The sequence below is a fragment of the Diospyros lotus genome, chromosome 14 (assembly GCF_014633365.1).
Source record: "Diospyros lotus cultivar Yz01 chromosome 14, ASM1463336v1, whole genome shotgun sequence".
Classification (NCBI taxonomy): domain Eukaryota; kingdom Viridiplantae; phylum Streptophyta; class Magnoliopsida; order Ericales; family Ebenaceae; genus Diospyros; species Diospyros lotus.
Window position 1 is genome coordinate 10,822,764 of NC_068351.1, and position 20,436 is coordinate 10,843,199.

Sequence of the window (20,436 nt, forward strand, 5' to 3'; positions counted from 1 at the left end):
GAGGATGGGGATATGTGAAAGATTAATCCACCAGTCCTTTCCCTCCAAATTCAATCTCTATTCTCTCTCTCTCTCTCTCTCTCTCTCTCTCCTTTCTTATCTCTCTTTTTCCTGCCTATTCTCTTCCTAAATTCTGGAAGAGTTTCCCAGTCAGATCCCATCATCTAACATTTGGAATCAAAGCCGGCAACCTGTCGGAGCGTTAGAATGGCTGAAGGTACACAAGCGAAGTAGGCCGAATCGCGGTTGGATGCCATGGAAGCGGGGCTGCACCAGAACCAAGAACAAGTAGAGGACCCCCTGGAAATTCTGGAATTAGGCATCCAAAACACCCAGGAGGAGATTAACAGGAGTCGATCAGAATACACAGCCAGTTTGGATTGGGTTGCAGGTGGAATTCGATCGGAATTCGCGAGATATGCGGCCAACATAAATCGGGCCGTTAGTGGAATCAGGGAAGAATTCGCGAGGTTAAGCCAACAGCTAAACCAGAAATTGAGTGCCGCTTTGAGCATCTTTGCTCGGCAACCCCAGGCTAGTCTGCCAACTAATTTTCCCCCAAGGGGCTCATCGACGCTAATTCTGACTACATCGAGGGCGAGGCAAAGGCTTAATGACCTAATAGATGCAGGCGATAGGGGGGAAACAGAGGATGATATCATGAACCGAGGGGGAGGATTAGACCACTCCAATCCTCTGAGGCCACGGATGGACATTCCCCTGTTCAAACACAACTGACCTCGATGGTGGGTGAGACGTTGCGAGAGAGTTTTCTACTAGTACAAAGTGGCGGAGAGGGACAAGGTGAATATGGCCGCAACTTACTTGGATGATGTAGCCAATGCTTGGTTCCAGAATTGAAGCAGGGGAAGAGAAGAGTTGAGTTGGTCAGGGGTCGTGAATGACATATGCAACCGAATTGGGGAGAAGACGAGGACAAACATCATAGAAGAATTCAATAAGCTAAAGCAAAAGGGATCGGTGAAAGAGTACTTAGTGAAATTTGAGGAACTAAGATCACTATTATCCTTAGCTCATCCTTCCTTGGATGAGGCTAATTTCGTATCTAGCTTCATTAGCGGGTTGGATGAACAAATCCGCCCCAAGGTCAAGATGCTCTATCCTACATCAGTGGGACAAGCCGTTGAACAAGCTTTACTTGCATGAGATGGCCATGGACGCCTTTGCCAAAAGGCATTGATTGTCTCCTAAAGGGAGCCGGGAGGAAAATTTGTTTGGGACTACAAGTAAGGCTAGCAACCCACCAGGGAAGAGGAATGGGGTTGCAAGAAGGTCTCAGGTCGTGCCAAACCAGACTAAGGATCTTACTCTCAATTAGAAGCGACAGCTGAGACTTTGCTTCCGTTGTGGGGAGAAGTTTGGCTCTGGCCACCAATGCAAACGAATGTTGCTTACAATGGAAGGTCACCAGGCGGAAGAGAAGGAAAATGAAGGAGGGGAGGGACCAGAGAAGGAGAATGAAGAAGATGAAGGCGGGGAAATATCAATGCATACATTACAAGGTCATGCATCAAGCAGAGTATTGAAAGTAAGGGGAACAGCACGGAAGAGGAGTCTTGTGGTGCTCATTGATAGTGGGAGCACTCACAGTTTCCTTGACGAGGAAACAACCTTTGCCCTCTAGTGTGAAATGTAGGAGACCCCTTGGTCGGTAATGGTTGCAAACAGAAGTAGGATGGTAAGTCACTACAAGTGAAGAGAATTCAAGTGGAAAATGGGGGGTCATGAGTTTGCAGTGGACCTAAGGCTCCTCAGGCTTGGGGGATGTCACATTATGTTAGGCGTGGATTTGATGGGAACAATAAGCCCCCTCGTGTTTGACTTCAGCACTCTAGAGGTCATTTTTGACAAGGGAGGACAAAAAATTACTTTGGAGGGGTGTTAAGAGACAAGGGAGTGCAAGGCAGTGTCAGGCAAAAGATTGCAGAAGCTACTAGATCAAGGGGGGAACGTCAATAGGACAACTACATTCCTTATACGCCCTGGAGAGGGGCAGTTACCAAGGGGAGGGCAATGCTTCTGTTAAGCTGAGGAAAGGTGGCCAGCCTACAGTTAACTCTTCTGAGCTCAACAACAATCAAGTACACTCTCTAGACCCTATTCACTTATTGTTGATGGAGTTTGAGGATTTGTTTACCACCCCTACTAGCCTACCCTCACACCGATTCCTTGATCACTCCATTCATCTCAAACCAAATGTTAAACTGGTTAACCTAAGAGCCTCTACCGATACTCACCTGTCCAAAAGGCAGAGATTGAGAAACTCCTTAAAGAAATGATGGACAAATCCCTCATTCAACCCAGCCAAAGTCCCTTTGCCTCCCAAATCCTCCTAGTCAAGAAAAAAGACGGATCATGGAGATTTTGTGTCAATTACCGGCAGTTAAACACCCTAACCATCAAAAATAAATTTCCAATTCCCATCATTGAGGACCTTCTAGACGAACTGATAGGAGCAGCCATTTTTTCAAAGCTAGACCTTACCTCCGAATACTATCAGATTAGAATGAATCCCAATGACTGTCATAAAATAGCCTTCAGAACACACCAAGGACACTAAGAGTTCTTGGTAATGCCTTACTAATGCTCTTGCCACCTTTCAAACCCTCATGAACCACATTTTTGCTCCCTATCTTAGAAAATTTGTGCTCGTCTTTTTTTATGATATTTTAATCTACAACCCCAGCCTAAACCAGCATGTAACCCACCTCAGAAAGGTATTCAAAATCCTTAAAAGCCATCAACTCTTTGTGAAGAAGTCTAAGTGCACCTTTGCAAAGCCAAGAGTAGAATACCTAGGCCATATTATAACTGGTCAAGGAGTAAGTACAGACCCCTAGAAAGTGACAACCATGAAGAATTGGCCTAAACCTAAAACACTGAAGGAGTTGAGGGGCTTTCTAGGGCTCACCGGCTATTACCGGCGGTTCATCAGAGGCTATGGTGTATTGAGCAAGCCACTAACAACTTTGCTAAAAAAGAATAACTTCCATTGGGGTAGTGAGGCAAATAAGGCTTTTGCAGAAGAGGCAATGACTCAAGCTCCAATGCTAGCCCTTCCAAACTTCTCGAAGGAATTCGTGTTAGAAATGGATGCCTGTGATGTGGGAATAGGGGCTGGGCAAACTAGTATCCTACTTGAGTCAAACCCTTGCACCCAGGCATTTAGGCCTTAGAATATACGATAAAGAATTATTGGTTGTGTTGGTGGTTGTGGACAAGTGGAGGTATTACCTAGAAGGCAGGAGGTTCATCATATGCACAGACCATGAAAGCTTGAAGTTCTTGTCTCAACAAAGGGCACACAACCAATTGCAACGTAAAGGGATCACTAAATTGATGGGGTATGACTATATCATCCAGTACAGGAGGGGTAAAGAAAACTTAGTAGCAGATGCACTATCAAGGAAGGTAGAGACAGTTAGTTGCCACACCATCTTAGCTTTGGTACCGGATTGGGTGCAAGACATAACTAACAGCTACGAGCACACAACATGGATTAAAGAGAAAATAACTAGGCTGACAGTGATTCCTCAAGAGGAGGCAGGATATTCCTTCCAAGGCAGCTTGCTGAGATACCAAGGCCGGGTGGTCATAGGGGAAGATGATCAATTGCGAGGCAGGATCTTGCAAGCACTACATGACTCACCCATAAAGGGGCACTTTGGGATGAATGTAACATATTGCTAGGTAAGACAGCTATTTTATTGGCCAGGCCTAAAGAAGGACACCACTAAATATGTGTTGCAATGCACCACCTGCCAACGATCCAAACATGAGCACGTACCCTACCCCGGCTTATTACAACCCTTGGAAATTCCTTCCCAAGCTTGGGAACAAATCTCTACGAACTTCATTGAGGCCCTACCTAAGTTTGAGGGGTTTGACACCATCTTGGTAGTGGTAGATAGGCTGACTAAGTTCAGTCACTTCCTCTTCCTCGCCCACCCTTTTACAGCCACCAAAGTGGCAAGGAAGCTTATGGACGGAGTTTTAAAGTACATGGGGTACCGAAGGCTATGGTTTCAAATCGTGATAAAATATTTACAAGCCAATTTTGGAAAACCTTATCTCAAGGGTTGGGGATGGGGCTACAAATGTCATCAGCCTACCATCCGGAGACCAGTGGACAGACTGAACGTGTCAATCAATGCTTGTAGACATACCTCTGGTGCCTCTGTTTTACAAAACCCAGAAGCTAGAGCCACTGGTTATCATTGGCTCAATGGTGGTACAACACCAACTTCCATACAACCCACAAAAGAACCCCATTTGAAGCCTTATTCGGTTACCCTCCTATTTTTCCCGCAGTGATGCATTACACCCAGGCAGAAACGTCAGCTGACCACTACCTACAAGCAAGACAAGACGCTCTACAAGTAATAAAGAAGGAGCTTAGCATGGCCCAACAAAGGATGAAACAGAGGGCAGCCCGGCATCGCACGAATAGGACCTTTGAAGTAGGTGAAGAAGTATATCTGAAGATAAAATGGTTCCAACAACACTTATTCCACAAGGGACCTACCACTAAAATCAGCCCCAATTATGGTTCCAACAACACTTATTCAACAAGGGACCTACCACTAAAATCAGCCCCAAATACTATGGTCCCTTCAAGATATTGGCCAAGATCGGAACCATGGCATACAGGTTGCAACTGCCTGAAGGTGTGGGTCTACATCCGATCTTCCATGTGTCTCTTCTTAAGAAGGCAATCGGGACTACTACTAAGGCTAGCAGAGACATACCCAAGTTACACGATGATACAGTAACGGAAGTCGAGCCTAAGGCAGTGATAGATCAGCGAGTCATTTACAAAGATTTCTTGCCCATCACACAAGTGCTGGTTCAATGGACACACCTGCATCTAGATAACACCACCTGGGAATACCTACCGGAGGTTCTTCAGCGATATCCTAGGGTGGCCAGCTTCCATTAATTTCTTGGGGATAAGAAATAATTCAAGGGGTGGGGAGTGTCACAGCCCAAGGGCTAGTTTGTAATTAGAGAAGTATAGTAGGGTATAAGGGGAGATTGGTGTAACTGTAATAAGCCCATTTAGCACATGACCACTTAAAAGGCTCTTGAGAAGTAGTTAGAGGAAGCCTCTAGTTATAACCACCCCCTATAAATAAGAAGTTTCTCATGAGGATGGGGATATGTGAAGATTAATCCATCAGTCCTTTCCCTCCAAATTCACTCTCTCTCTCTCTCTCTCTCTCTCTCTCTCTCCTTTCTTATCTCTCTTCTTCCCGCCTATTCTCTTCCTAAATTCTAGAAGAGTTTCCCAGTTAGATCCTGTGATCTAACATTGCCAAACCCAGTGGTAAGGTTTTTGAGGTCTTAACAGAGGAACTGCTTGCCAAGACAAAGAGCCCTGTCTAATGATTATTCGTACTCCTACGTGAACATGGTGGTGTATTTGGCAGAAGAGGAACAAGAGAGCCTTTTCAAGACATGGAGAGTTCAATGTCAACATAATTTCTGCTTTATACACTTGGTTGAGGACAGACATTCTTTTTTGTTGTCTTCTGTTGCACAATTTTTGGATGACCTTGTTTTGCTTCTTAATTTAAAGAGGAACTCCAGGGTTCTTGCTCCATTTTTTGTCTATGGCACACCCCTTAAGGATTATTTTTGGACAAGGTTTGCCACCTCAAGGCATTTCTTTTTATATACATATTCATCTATCAAGGAATTATACTAATATTTGTTAATATTATCATCATCATTAACTAAACCTTATCGTAATAAGTTAGGGTTGGTGGCATGGCATTCATAATGTCAATTAGCTTCTAAAAGTCACACTAACAATACAAATCCAAGAAAAAGAACAATGTAGCAAAATTTTACACCAGATGCCCTTCCTAACACAACCCTCTATCAAGGTAATGAATATCTGTTAATAGATATGGCAATATTGTCCCTCCCAGCAACCAACGAATCTAGAGTAGCCAGTTTCAGATGAATTCCAAGTAGCATTTTCCTAGTAAACAAAAATGAGATGAGCCAAGTGAGTGGACCAGTTGGCACAACCCCCCCCCCCCCCCCCCCGGGAAAATCAAAAAGCAAAAACAAATCCTAAATAGTGGCAGGTAAATTTGATATCAACTTGCAGAGGTATATTATAATTTTTCTGGATCTCTGTTTTTTCTATATTACTTTGGGGAGATCCTAATGTACACTTCAAGTGCCAGAATTAGAACAAATTTACATTTGGAGAATAAGACAAATATAGAAGAAAACAACAGTCTCATACTCAGGAAAATTCCAGCGACAAGTGAATTTTCTGAAATATTAGACCATCTGAACAGCTAAACTGTTTCTAGAATATAGTAACTACTAAAATGTCTCAAGGTGTTAAAATTAGCCGGTCAACTTGCAGCTGAATTTGGTTTGAAAAAAACTGTTGTCCAAACTATTTACACACTGCAGCACAGTGGTTATATGTTTCAAGCAATATTGTTCCAACAAGAATTAGTTTCTTTGGGTCTAAGGTCCAAAATGAGGACAAGGATCTATAACAAGTTGCTGATGATCACTAGAGCACTGCCTCATACTATACAGCAGATATGTGATTTTTAAACTTGACAAATTGTGTTCACGCAAGAACAAAAATTACTGTGGGATGATAAGGGGCAGGTATGCCATATCAACAATAAAGTCAAATAAGCTTGTTTTCTGCTGAAAGCTTAGACCATTTGAAGAAAGTATCAAATACAAATCAAGTGCAACATTAACACAAGGATGATGATTCTACATATACAAGGACCTGAACAGCTCAAACCTGATCAACCCATTCCCAAATAAAGCCTCCTTGGAGGCCAGGTGTGCTATCAATTGCTTCCCAGTATTCATTAATATTCCCGTTGCTATTGCCCATGGCATGTGAATACCTGCCAGGAATGCACCAAGCATCCTTGACTATGTAAGGTGGCATCAACAAATAGACTAAAACACTTCGATAAATTTGTTATTATAAAAATTATACAATGGAAAGGGGACCATACTCGCACAATATCAGGGGTCGTGATTCTGTTGGATCTGTTGCAATCTTCACTATATCCCAAACACGCATGTACATGGGGCATACAATATCAGTCGATGAGGTTCTGGATCCACCACCTTCATAGTGTAACAGCCTGGATGGATCTTTTCCACGAATCCAACCTGAAATTTCATAGACAAATAAGTGATTACAGAGAAAAAAATGTTCTTGAGAACAATTTTGAGCAATAAATATGATGCAATTTAGTTGCTCCTGTTGAAGGTAAGATGCTTAAGACATGATAAAGATGGTTTGGTCATGTGAGAAAAAGACCAATAGAGGCTCCTATGAAGAGAGTGGATAGAATGGAGCAAGTATTTAGCAAAAGAGGTAAAGGAAGACCAAGAAAAACTTGGTGGGAGAGACTTAGGTTTGATATTAATTATGAGCATTAACAAAGATAAGGCCCTAGATATAAATGAATCGAAATCTAGAATTTATGTAGCTAACCCCACATAGTGGGATAAAGCCTTGCTGTGTACGTTGTTTTATTTGGGAGATTGATTTATGATGAACTTTTTGGACAGCACAAAAAATGTAATTTCTGACAAGTTACTTGCTAAGATTGCCAAAATTGTGCACGGTTAAAATCTTACTGTGAACTACACATGGTTAAATAATTCTAGCACCTTATTGCTTGCTTGTTCTTGTGTTACCACAGGTCCTGCTCTGCTCCACATAACTAAGCTTCATCACTAAGCTGTTGGCAATTCTTTCCTCTGATATTTTATAAATTATTAAGGAATTCTATTAAGAGTATTTAAGACCACCAAAGTGACAGATTGGATTGAATTTTCAATGAATGCTTTTAACAACTCCATTAACTTAAAAAGTCTATTGTCAGGCAAAAGAGAATGTCTTGTGCATAAATGATATAAATTGAAGTGTTTGTCACGCAAATTTCATTGTTTACTTCCCCCCCCCCCCCCCCCCCCCAAAAAAAAAAAAATAATAAGTAAATAAATAATAACATAATCCTCTAACTTTACCTAAAAAGCAGGTCATACTACCCAACCTAATAAAAAACACAAGCTGATGCCAGCTTCTGGCCTGGGCCAAAATATATATATTTATCAGTTAGCATAAAATCTGATACCAGCAAGAGCAGCATGATTAGGCCCATAGCTTGATTCATTTCCTAGAGACCAGGAAATAATACATGTGTGATTTTTGTCCCTCTCCACCATTCCTATCACGCGATCCATCATAGAACAAGCCCAAATTGGTTCCTGGGTCGGATGCTTTACATGTCCAGAAAGATCAAAACCATGTGTCTCGATATTGGCTTCATCTATCATGTACATGCCAAACAAACTACACAACTCGTACCATCGGGGATGTTGGGGATAATGGCTGTTTCTCACAGAATTAATATTGTTTTGCTTCATCAGAACCAAATCCTAGAAACAGAACAAATCATGAAGATGACATTTGTCAGCTAGTCATAAAAATCAACTAAAGACATTAGCTGGCAGCTAGAAAACCAATTTTTGCTCAAAACAAGTGAAGTAACCTTAATCATGCAGGCCTCCAAGTTTGTCTTCCCAAGACGTGGATGATGTTCATGTCTGTTTACCCCTCTTATTATCACTGGATGCCCATTTACAAGCAGCTGTTTCGGGGATTTTGATATTTGTCTTATGCCTACTAGGCATGATTCACAATCAACTACATGCCCTGATGCATCTTTGAGAATGACTACAAGAATGTATAGGTTCGGCTGCCAATTAATGCAAACATACATAAGAAAGATCTGGAGACATGATAAATACTCTAATACCAGAATAAAAAGTTTAACATGTAAAGTAACAATAAAAAAGTGAAGCTGATGTCATTCAAGCAAAAAAAAAAAAAAGCTCCAATTAATAAACTACAAATTGACTCAGGCAAAAGAAGTGTTGAGAAGAGATGATCAACTGAATAATTTGACCACGCAACTTCAGTGAACCATTGAAAGTTCAAAAGTTGATAAAAGGAAATGGTGCAAAAGAGCACCTGAAAGTGGATATTTTTGGAGTGGGAAAATATTGTAGGAGATTCTAATATTTAATTTTCATTTTTTGCTTTTTCTGATGAGAGTTGTTGAACTTACATCCATTTTCTCCCAGCAAACAATTATAATGTTAAGGAAATAAAGAAAATTTCTGAAAAATTAAACCACTGGATGTTATTGACTACCTTAGCACCAAAAATCATAGTTAATTGCAAAATCAGTGCTCGCTAGAAATTTTTAGGTGAAATATATACAAATAAAAATGAGAAGGATGTCTTCTAAGCATCTAATCCATTATGACAATGTCTGGTACTAGTGGCATGGTTACAATTAACATCAGAAGGATGTAGGCTCAAAACGGTGAACCCAAAGCACTAGGCCCCTGCATTGTGGGCTCTGGGGAAGGTCAATGCAGCCTTACCCTTGCTTAGCAAAGAGGTCATTTCCTGACTTGAACCCATGACCTCAAAGTTGCAATCAAGCAACCTTATTTTTGTGTCAAGGCTCAAGAAGAATATACTCAAACTACCAAAAAAGATAAAAATCATCTTTCAACCCAATTCAAGTCATGCTGCATTTGCCACGTCATTTGAGAGAGAAATTTTTATGACACATCATTTCCAGAAGAAATTTTATCTTAATTGCAAGTTATCTACAAATTTCGATGCATGCCAATTTCTCACCGAAAAATAGAACTCAATGGGATAAGATCACTCACTTGTTCAGCAGACCAAAGCTTAGGCATTTGCAGCTGCCCTACAAGAAAATATCCTTGAAATCCTAGAGTTGCACCAGAGGATGGAGCAAGCTGCAAATGAGCTACACTAGATGAAAGGAGATCAACATGTCCATCACTACCGTACCAACTACCATTATCATATATTGCTGCTTCAATAGTGAAGTCAGCAAGGATGTCCTTTGATGTTCCCCTTGGGTTATCAATTTTCACTTCAACCTGGAGAGAGAAGCATAAAAGATTAGATTGCATTTGTTTTCCATACATGTTATCACTTTGCCCACTTACTTCCAAGTCCAAAAACAAAATGAAGATCAGAAAGCAAAAACAGATAATAAACAAAAAAGAAAAGAAAAATAAACATAAATGGCACCGGCACTTCCTAACATGGCCTGGTCAAACTGAGAGGAATATAACCACCAAAAGAAAAAAAAAATGTTTAAGAAGAATATACGAGGAAGCATGTAAGAAAAGCTTAAAAAAGCAACTATCTATAATCAGACTCCAGACTAATCCCTCAGGAAAAAAAAACACTGAAATTTCTTTTTGCAATTTTGCTGCAGCTCTCACCGTTCTTCACACCTAGACTTTCTGTCAGAATATCCCAAGAATCCTTCTATGATAAGAAGTGTAAGGAATATTCAGTTTCTAAGTTTACTTGATTAGATTGATTGCAGATTCTTAGGAGGTTTCTATAGTCAGTGATATGATTGGATCTCCTCTTTGTATATATATACGATACAAGTACAGTTAACATAATCAATATACAGAGAAATTTCATTATTCACATGGCATCAGAGCCCGGTTTCTAGGGTGTCAGTTCGGCTTCCTTTGCTGGCTTGTTGTTCATCCCCGACCTTCATTGCAGGTTGTTCTACCCTCAGAGTAGGAGCCTCTTAGGGTTTGTGTGCTCTCTTTAGCTAAGTTCATCAAGACTGAAGCAGCAATGACAGAATTGTCACTGACACCTACCTCATACCCTCATCTATTACAGGGTTTCTTGGCTCCCTGCCGGCCCCAATCACCACTGTCACGTTCTCAGGCTTAGTTTGAGCCTGATCCAACCGATCACTACAGCCACAAGAGGCACTCCATTCCAGCACCAGCCCCTATGCCGCTGTAGTCGCAGGTTCTGTCCTCATCCTAGTCACCGGTGTCCACCTGGTGTTGTTGCTGTCATAATCTCCCTAGCCGGATCCAATGGATCAACCTACATGTGGCATCATGTCTGAGCATGCAACCTCAGGCATCAGCAATCCTGCAAACTCAGTCCTAACTGACGAGCCCATCAGTCATACACCATCAAGAGAGTTGCAAAATCTCCATTCCTCTTATATATTGAATGGGAGGAACTACCTGAAGTGGTCTCAACTAGTTCGCACGTTCCTCAATGGGAAAGGAAAGCTCAGTCATCTCCTTGGTATGGGACCAAAATTCGATGATCCGAAGTTTGCAGCATGGGATGAACAAGGCTCTATGGTTATGGCATGGTTGTGGAAGGCAATGGAACTGGAAATTAGTGATACGTGTATGTTTCTATCCACAGCGAAGGAGATTTGGGAAACCATCCAACAAACATACTCCAAGAAGAACGATGCAACCCAGATCTACAAAATTAAGGTCAAACTGATGGCTGCCAAGCAAGGTAACCTTTCTGTCACCAAGTATACGAATATGTTGAAGAACCTATGGCAAGAGATGGATCACTATCGATCCCTTCCAATGAAAGATCAAGATGATGCAGCTACTCTGCGGCAGTTTATAGAAAAGGATTGCATCTATGATTTCTTAGCCAGGCTTTGGCCTAAATACAATTAGGTTCGGGTTCAAATTTTTGGCAAGGAAGAACTGCCATTGCTGAATCAGACCATTGCCACTATCCGCGTAGAGGAGAGTCGGAGGGATGCGATGCTAAAGGACACAGTGGTTGAAGGATTAGCATTAGCCATTCGGGAGTAGTACAAGGATAACTCTGCAGCCAAGCAAACTACTTCGCTGCCAGTGAATAAAAAACCTAATTCCAAGCAGAATAGCAAGTATAATCTGGTGTGCAACTACTGCAAGAAGAAAGGACATGTTAAGGATGAGTGCTATAAGTTTCATGGCAGACCCCAAGAAGCTCATCGTGGTTATGGCGGACAATGGAAGGGGCACGTAAATCTGTCCCAATCAAAGGAGCTGTCTCAATCAAAAGAGGAGATGGGATCCCAGGAATCCTCCAGCACAATGGGACTTGATAAACAGGATATCGAAAAGCTGAAAGCCTTCCTCAAAACTCTAGGTACATCCTCCACCAATCCCGGTGTTTGCTCATTTGCACAACCATGTATGTCTATTGCCTCTTGTGGTTATAATGCTTCAAATTACAATCAACCTTCTTCATGGATAATTGACTCTGGAGCAACCGATCATATAACCTTTTCCTCAAGTTCTCTCTCCAATTATACCCCCCGTTCCAACTCCCGAAAAATTATCACAACTGTTGGATCCTCCATCACCATGGCAGGGGTAGGTGACAATTATCTTAGTTCTTCCCTCACCTTAAAAAATGCCTTGCATGTTCCGAAACTCACCACCAATCTCATCTCTACTCACCACATGCTTTATGACTCAAATTGTAACCTAACCTTTCTTCTCCATTGCTATGTTTTTTAGGATCAAAATTCGGGAGGACGATTGGGCATGCTAAAGAAAGCAATGGGCTCTACTATCTAGAAGAGGTGGCTAGAATCGGTGGGTTTCATCAGGCTCCCTGCTCCACTACGTTGCTGTCTAACGGCTCCACTCTAAATAAACTCTGGCTGCAGCATCATCATTTAGGTCACCCTTCATTCAAGGTCCTTCAGGTCATGTTTCTGTCTTTGTTTAAAAATGTTGATGTCAGGACACCGCATTGTGATACTTGTGAGCTTGCCAAGCACAAACGTGTGCATTTTCCTCTTAGTAATAAAAGATGTTCCAAGCCTTTCTTTCTAATTCATCCAGATATTTGGGGACCCTTTCATGTGCACAGTATTTCTGGGGCTACTTGGTTTGTCACCTTTATTGACAACCACACTCGTGTAACTTGAGTTTATCTCCTAAAGAAAAAATCTGATGTGAGTATTATTTTCCCGATCTTTCACAATATGATTCAAAATTAGTTTAGGGTCAAAATCAAGAAGAAAGGTCAGATAATGCGCGAAATTATTTCAATCAAACCTTATCTTCCTACTTTCATACCGAAGGCATCATTATATGTTGATACTCTCAACAAAATAGTGTGAGAACAGAAAAATGGCCATTTGTTGTCCACTACACATGCCCTGATGTTTCAAAACAAAGTCCCAAACTATTTATGGGGGGAAGCTATTCTCACTGCTACTCATTTGATCAATTGCACACCCCCTCATACTCTAGGCTTTCAAAGTCCTTGGCAAGTGTTCTCGCAATTCTATCACCATTTCACCACTTTTACGTTCCTACCCACTTGGGTTTTGGTTGCGTTGTGTTTGTCCATCTTCACTCCCACAATCAAAGCGACCTTGACCCCCGAGCTCTCAAATGTGTCTTTATTGGGTATTCCTCCACCCAGAAGGGTTATAAGTGCTACCACCCCTCATATCAAAAAAACTTTGTCTCCGCCGATGTTACCTTTGTTAAACGTGAGCGGTTCTTTGACAATCGTGGTCTTCAAGGGGAACCTCCACCTTCAGAAGACCATGATTGGCTTAATTTCTAATTCCTACCCGGTTCAATTCCCCAACAACTTGAGTCATAGGTCTCTCCCATTGAACCACAAATTGAGTCTAGGTCTGATCCTCTTCCACCAACACTCCTAGAACCTGAACAGCGGCCCCCTATTGAGTTAGTCTATTCAAAAAGAAAGAGTATCATGGCTTCACCAAAGCACACTCAATTGTTCGAACTGAGTTCCGGCCTTGGGGTAAACACAAAGGTTAGTACTTCTCCTCCACATATTATTGATTCTAACCATGATTTGCCCCTCTCGGAGCCACTTAGCAGTGAAAATGATCTTAATCTTCCCATTGCCCTTAGAAAAGGCAACCAGAAATGCACAAGCCATCTTTTGTCCCATTTTGTGACTTTTGATAGAATGTCACCTTCAATCAAAAGCTTCCTTACCCATCTCAACTCAATCGAGATACCACATACTGTGTTTGAGGCACTAGACAGTGAGGAATGGAGACATGCCATGAAAGCGGAAATGGATGCACTGCAAAAAAAAAAAGTAGGAGGTAGTTGATTTGCCGAGAGGAAATAAACTAGTTGGCTGCAAATGGGTGTTATCTGTGAAATACAAGGAAGATGGGTCTTTGGAGAGATACAAGCCTCGACTAGTTGCAAAGGGGTACACTCAAGCATATAGTGTTGACTATCAAGACACATTTACACCAATAGCCAAGATGAATATCATGAGGGTCTTACTATCACTGGCAGCTAATTTCGGCTACAATTTGTACCAATTTGACATGAAAAATGCTTTCCTATATGGGGATATTGAGGAAGAAATTTACATGGTTTGCCCCCCGAGATTCAACACTGACACAAAAAGGAAGGTTTGTAGACTCAAAAAGGCATTTTATGGGTTGAAACAGTCTCCCAAGGCTTGGTTTGGTAGATTTACAAAAGCTATGTTGTCAATGGGGTATTGACAAAGTCAAGGGGACCATACCTTGTTTGTGAAACACACAGCTTTAGGGGGAGTGATTGTACTTCTAGTTTATATGGATGATATTATTGTTACCGATAATGATGAGAAGGAAGAAAAAGCCCCAAGGGAGTGCCTATCTAGGGAATTTGAGATTAAGGATTTGGGGCAATTAAGGTACTTCTTGGGAATAGAAGTAGCGCAGTCAAAAGAAGGGATCTTCATGTCACAACAAAAATACATCTTTGACTGACTCAATCAATGAGACTAGCTCAGTGAAGCTATAGATGATGAACCAGTAGATCGAGGAATATACTAGAAGCTTGTTGGGAAACTAATTTATCTATCACACACGACCAAATATTGCCCATGCGGTCAGCATTGTGAGTCAATTCATGCACAATCCCAAGAAGACACACCTTCATGTAGTATATCACATTCTTCAGTACTTGAAAACACATATGGGTAAGGGGATCCTATTCAAAAAGGGTACAAGCAGTGTTCTAAAAGGCGCTAGGCGCTAGTCGGGCACCAGGCTGGGGCCTAGCGCCTAGGGTGCCAAGGCGGGGCCTAGGAAAACTGCTTTTTTTTTTTTGTTTTTTAAACTTTGTGATGTAATTTGATGTTATTTTCAATTAAATCAAAGTTGAAAAGCATTAATAATGCAACATAAACCAATAATACAACAATAATGGAATGACAAGTGAAATATAGAATTAATTTAGTGGATAAACAGCATTTTAATTTAGTCATACAATCAATACTATAAGCAAGTAGCTAAGTGGATTTCTTGGAAATATTATAGAACATATATAATTAATAATAAAAACTAAATATAAATCTAATAATTATATATAAATAGAAAAGAAAAATAAAATAAAATAAAAAACAAAAATCAGAAACCAAAAACCGAAACGCAGCAAACGCCCCAATAACTAGAGAGAGAGAGAGAGGTTACGACGGAGATGGTGCTTGCCACGACAGAGATGGAGCTCAACGGCGAGGACGGGGGTGGCAGCGGCGACGACGTTGAGGCAACGAGGACAAGAAGGATGCAACGGATAAGAGGCGGTGACGATGAAGCTTGGCAGCGAGGATGGAGCTAGACGCAGCGACGGCGGTGAGCTACTGGTGGGCCGATGAAGCTTGGCGGCGTTGAGGCGATAGCGTTGAGGCGGCGGCAGCATTGAGGCGAGAAGAGAGTGAGAAGGGGAGATGCTGAGAGGTTCAATTTAATGATTTAGCAAAAAAAACCCTAAAAATGGCTGATATTTAAAGCCAACTAATTGGGCGCCTAGGCGCGCGGGCCGACTAGGCGCCACTCGGGCCGCCTAGGCCGATTTTTATAACACTGGGTACAAGCCTCAGTCTTGAAGCTTACACGAACGCCGACTATGCAGGCTCTATCATTGATAGGAGATTAACTTCTTATTACTACACCTTTGTTGGGGGAAATTTGGTCACATGGAGGAGGAAGAAACAACCTGTAGTGGCCAAACTGAGTGCGAAGGTTGAGTTCAAGTCCATGGCACTGGGCATCTATGAGCTTCTTTGGCACAAGACAATACTAGAAGATCTCATAATTAAATAGGAAGGTCCTATAAAATTATATTGTGATAACAAGTTAGCCATTAGCATTGCTCACAACCTTGTTCAACATGATCGGACTAAACACGTGGAAGTAGATTGACACTTTATAAAAGAAAAGACTGATAGTGGATTAATTTGCACACCATATGTCCCATCCAAAGACCAACTTGCTGATGTTCTCACTAAAGGGCTATCCGGTCATACATTTCAGAAGATTTTAGGCAAGCTGGGAATGGTAAACCTATATTCTCCAGCTTGAAGGGGAGTGTCAGAATATCCCAAGAATCCTTCTCAAAATATCCCAAGAATCCTTCTATGATAGGAAATGTATAGTTAGGAATATTCAGTTTCTAAGTTTACTTGATTAGATTGATTGCAGATGTTTAGGAGGTTTCTATAGTTAGTGATATGATTGGATCTCCTCTTTTGTATATATACAATGCATGTACAGTTAACATAATCAATATAGAGAGAAATTTCATTCTTCACACTTTCCTCAAATATGCATTGATCTGACTCAGCAGTGAGTCTGTCAGAGCATTAGCAATACCATAGAAATTTCAATCATCAAAGATAATACAGTTGACAGGCATGTACTACACTGGAAAATAAGAAAACCAGTACACTTCTCATAATTAATAACAGTATAACTGTATACTTCGAAATAAAGAAGAAAATAAAGACTCACATAGGATTTTATGAATAAAAACGAAAAACATAGAGAATCTGCTTGTAAAACTGAAAATAACAGCTATTCACAATGTTGGATTGACCAATACATATGAATCAACTTTATTCTAGTAGAAGACAAAACATCTGTGCAAAGAGAGAATAAAACTACATCCACTTACATAAAAAAAGAATAATGCAAAACTTCTTTAGTCAAGTAACTTATGGTTACCTGCAGGTCTGCAGAGGAATAGTTTTGGTTCAAGTTTGATCTAAAGAAGTAGTCTGCAATGAAAACCTGCATACCCCATCGCGCGCGCGCGCGCGCGCGCGGGGGGGGGGGGGAGAAAGACACTGGAATGAGCTCAGAAAAACATACAAATATTTCGAGACGTATGAACTTGGTAAACAGAAAATTACTTGTTAAGTCCATAAAGTCATAATCACTGGAATAGAGTAATAAGATTCTTTTGGCAATCTCTCAGTCCACTAGGAAAGATGCAGACAAGGAGAACTATATTTTAGTTATATTTCAGGAATCCTGCTCTTAGAAATTCATGAAAGACAAATAATTGTTGCATCCAACATTAATACATCATGTCTAAATCCATGGACCTGATCTGAGCCACTGGATATACAACATACAACGGTTATTCTGGCATAATATATAAGTGAAGGGTTTTGGCATATCGTCTCTTAAGACCAGAGGCAGAGGGTGACATCTATTTTTTTGGGAGAGGGTGACATCTTTATCTGTGCATGGATAACTCATGCAAAAGTTGGGACTTTGAGAAAGACCAAATCACACGAACCACAACATAAACCATTAGTAGAAAGAATCAAACTACTACCACTGCAGAGTAAAGATAAAGAAATAATTGGAAGTGATATTTGATAACATAAATATCACTTCGTAAGATGACTTATATTTGAGAGTAATCAATACAATTAGGATTGTTGATATCAGAAACAGTTAGTGTTGACTATTTTAACATTAATCAGTAAGCATGTTGTGAAATCTGGAGCACTGGAATTTCTGAATCTTGCCAATTTCCAATTACACACACTCACTGATTCAACCCACAACTGAAAATATAACAACAGAATTAAAATAGGGAAAGAAACATGCAAACCACATGATGAACACAAGCAGTTTATCCTGGTTCAGATCACCAATAGTGATCCTACGTCCAGCCTCTTGTCCCGAGAGCAAATCCACTAGAATCTTTGAAAACAGTACAAGAATCCCTTCCTACGAGTACACCAATCGTGAGATTACAAAGCACTAACTTTCTCTCTAGACTTTCCTCTCACTTTACAATACTCACACAATTGAATGAATGATGCCCCAAGCGACTACCCTGTGCCTCTTATTTATAGAGATTTTTGGGCGGACATTACAAGGATTATAAAAAAAACTACACAATGTCTAATATACCCCTCATACATATACAACCGTTAGACACTATCTAACTTAACTTATTTCTGCCGCTTGGTTATACTTGGATTCTCCTGATTTCTTCTAGTTCTTCTAGGCTATACTCGATGCAAAACCATAACACATGTAAATAGATAATTCAGTTAGTCATGGGGGGTGATTGTACCTATGCTAGAATTATTTAATTAGTGATTTTTTTGCTCAATGAAAATAGAGATTCAGGAAGCTAAAATTTAGCTTTTGATTTATCATAAGATCAAGGGTTTTTTAGTCTTTTCAAGAGTACTTGATTTACATGGTAAGAATCTATATTTACATAGAACAAGCAAGGGAAAAAATTGTCGCATAGGCTCTCACCTTTCCAAGAGTAGTCAATTGTACATAGTAATAGTCCATAGTTGTATAAAATAAGCAAGACCAAAAAAGCAAAGTTGTACACTCCACAGAAAAAGCATATGAAGACATTCAGATTTTTAAGGAAATTACATACAAGTAAGAGAACATGAAATATATCTAACAGCAAGGATTTTGGTGGGGCAAGTTTGGGGCCTGAATTCATTTTAAGGGATAGAATGTGACACCCATGATAAACAAATAACAGCAGATAATTCACAAGAAGGTTACCACACAACTAAGGAAGCTAAATGGGAGGCAACAATGAGAAAAGAGAGATGAGAGAAATATCGACATCTATTTGACTTGAAGATGGATCGACTATGCCTGAACTAACTATACAAAATAGAAAGCAATCTACTTTTCAGCTTGAGGCAGTTCTTTCCTTTCAAAAGTCATCATGTTGCAGTCAGCCCAAATAATCCACATCCCAATAGAAGGATACTTCTATCCCAGCCAAGGATGTGAAATGGCTCTGCTATGAAACAAAAAGGAAGCAAATTAATTTTCTGAACCGCAAGTAAAAACTAAACTAGTTCAAGTGTTGCAGTCATTTTTGCGTCTATTGTACTATGGTATCATAGTCCCTACTTTGGGGTATTTGCACAACACTCCTATTGTTATGTAAAGTCTGAGGTTGTCCACGAGTCAAGGATCAACTTTCTTAAAATCATCACTTTGGCCACATTCTAATGAATTGCTCATTAATCAAAATTGTCTTAGCCAGATTTTATGCATACGTACATATCAGTCATGTAAGCTGACAAATGTTGCATTAAAACCAAAAAAAAATTGTCTTCATAGATGCATTGCTGCAAATGGGACAAAAATGAAAGTATGCAAACCTTTGGCTTCGCTAAAAGAAGTACGTCCCGGTGAATGCCGGATAACCACCAATGGTCTTGATCTTCAAGGTAAGAACCATCACTCCATCTGAATACTTGAACAGCTAAAACATTTTTATCATCACATCCACATGGATGGCAGAAATCTGTGATTTCAAACTCAGCAGGTAGTCTACTATCCTGACTGACCTTGCAATGCAATATTGATAGTTAGCAACACATCAAAGAATTGGTAAACATGCATTCAGCTTAAAGCATATAAAGCTAAAAGCAATAAAAGCTCACATAGATAACATATATATAATATTGAAGGGGCTTGTAGAACAAGGAAACAGATGCCGATGGGAAATTGAAAGAATTTGATTAGCACCATTAGTTATGATGATTGAGAGAAAGGAGCTGATATGAAGTGCGGTAGAGGATGGTTTGTTGACAAAAAGCCTCTGTAACTTAGTACTCAGTTTTTTATCCTTTTTTTTCCCTCTTCTAGTTTCGTTTTTATGGTCTTCATGGAGGTATGAGATATGTAGAGGTCTATCCTTTTCTTCTGTGTTTGTCTTTCAGCTCTGCCACTTTGCCCCTTCTCTGCCATTGTATAGTTCTTAAGCAAAAAAGGTGACGCATAAAAGAATGGATGTTTGCAAATATCCATGATACATGATAGTGGTAATACCAATTCGTTGTGCTTCTTTGTTATACAAGAAAGACTTCCAAAACACAGTGCAATTTTCATGGGCACAACAATGTACATATTATGTCAAAAAGTGGACAAACCTGAAACTTTGCTTCAGTATATAATAGATTGACTATTGTCATATACACTTAAAAGATTGGCTATCATCATAGTCTACTTTATACAAAAAAGTCAATTTTTGCTTTGGATCAAGAGTTCCTGAGTTCAAGTTGCTGCAGGCATATCTCATATCCATTCACCTATTACAAGAAACTGCATGAATTATAACACAGGACTTCATATGTGTACCCATTGTATAAGTTTTGCATCTCTATGTACAACAAAGTATCAGATAAGATGCTGTATAAAAATAAATAAA

At 40.3% G+C, this 20,436-nt stretch overlaps 1 protein-coding gene across 3 annotated transcripts in view; it reads right to left on the reverse strand.

Annotated features, from left to right (window-relative positions):
- Positions 1-20,436, reverse strand: part of LOC127790740 (uncharacterized) — a 75,461-nt gene that overhangs the window by 30,642 nt on the left and 24,383 nt on the right. For all 3 annotated transcript variants that reach the window (XM_052320387.1, XM_052320388.1, XM_052320389.1), the window contains 7 exons: positions 19,385-19,568; positions 16,941-17,006; positions 9,781-10,017; positions 8,583-8,789; positions 8,166-8,469; positions 7,032-7,191; positions 6,809-6,917 (listed from right to left, as the gene is read on the reverse strand). In XM_052320387.1, the coding sequence (XP_052176347.1) occupies positions 6,809-6,917; positions 7,032-7,191; positions 8,166-8,469; positions 8,583-8,789; positions 9,781-10,017; positions 16,941-17,006; positions 19,385-19,568 (1,267 nt within the window). The remainder of the gene's footprint in view (positions 1-6,808; positions 6,918-7,031; positions 7,192-8,165; positions 8,470-8,582; positions 8,790-9,780; positions 10,018-16,940; positions 17,007-19,384; positions 19,569-20,436) is intronic.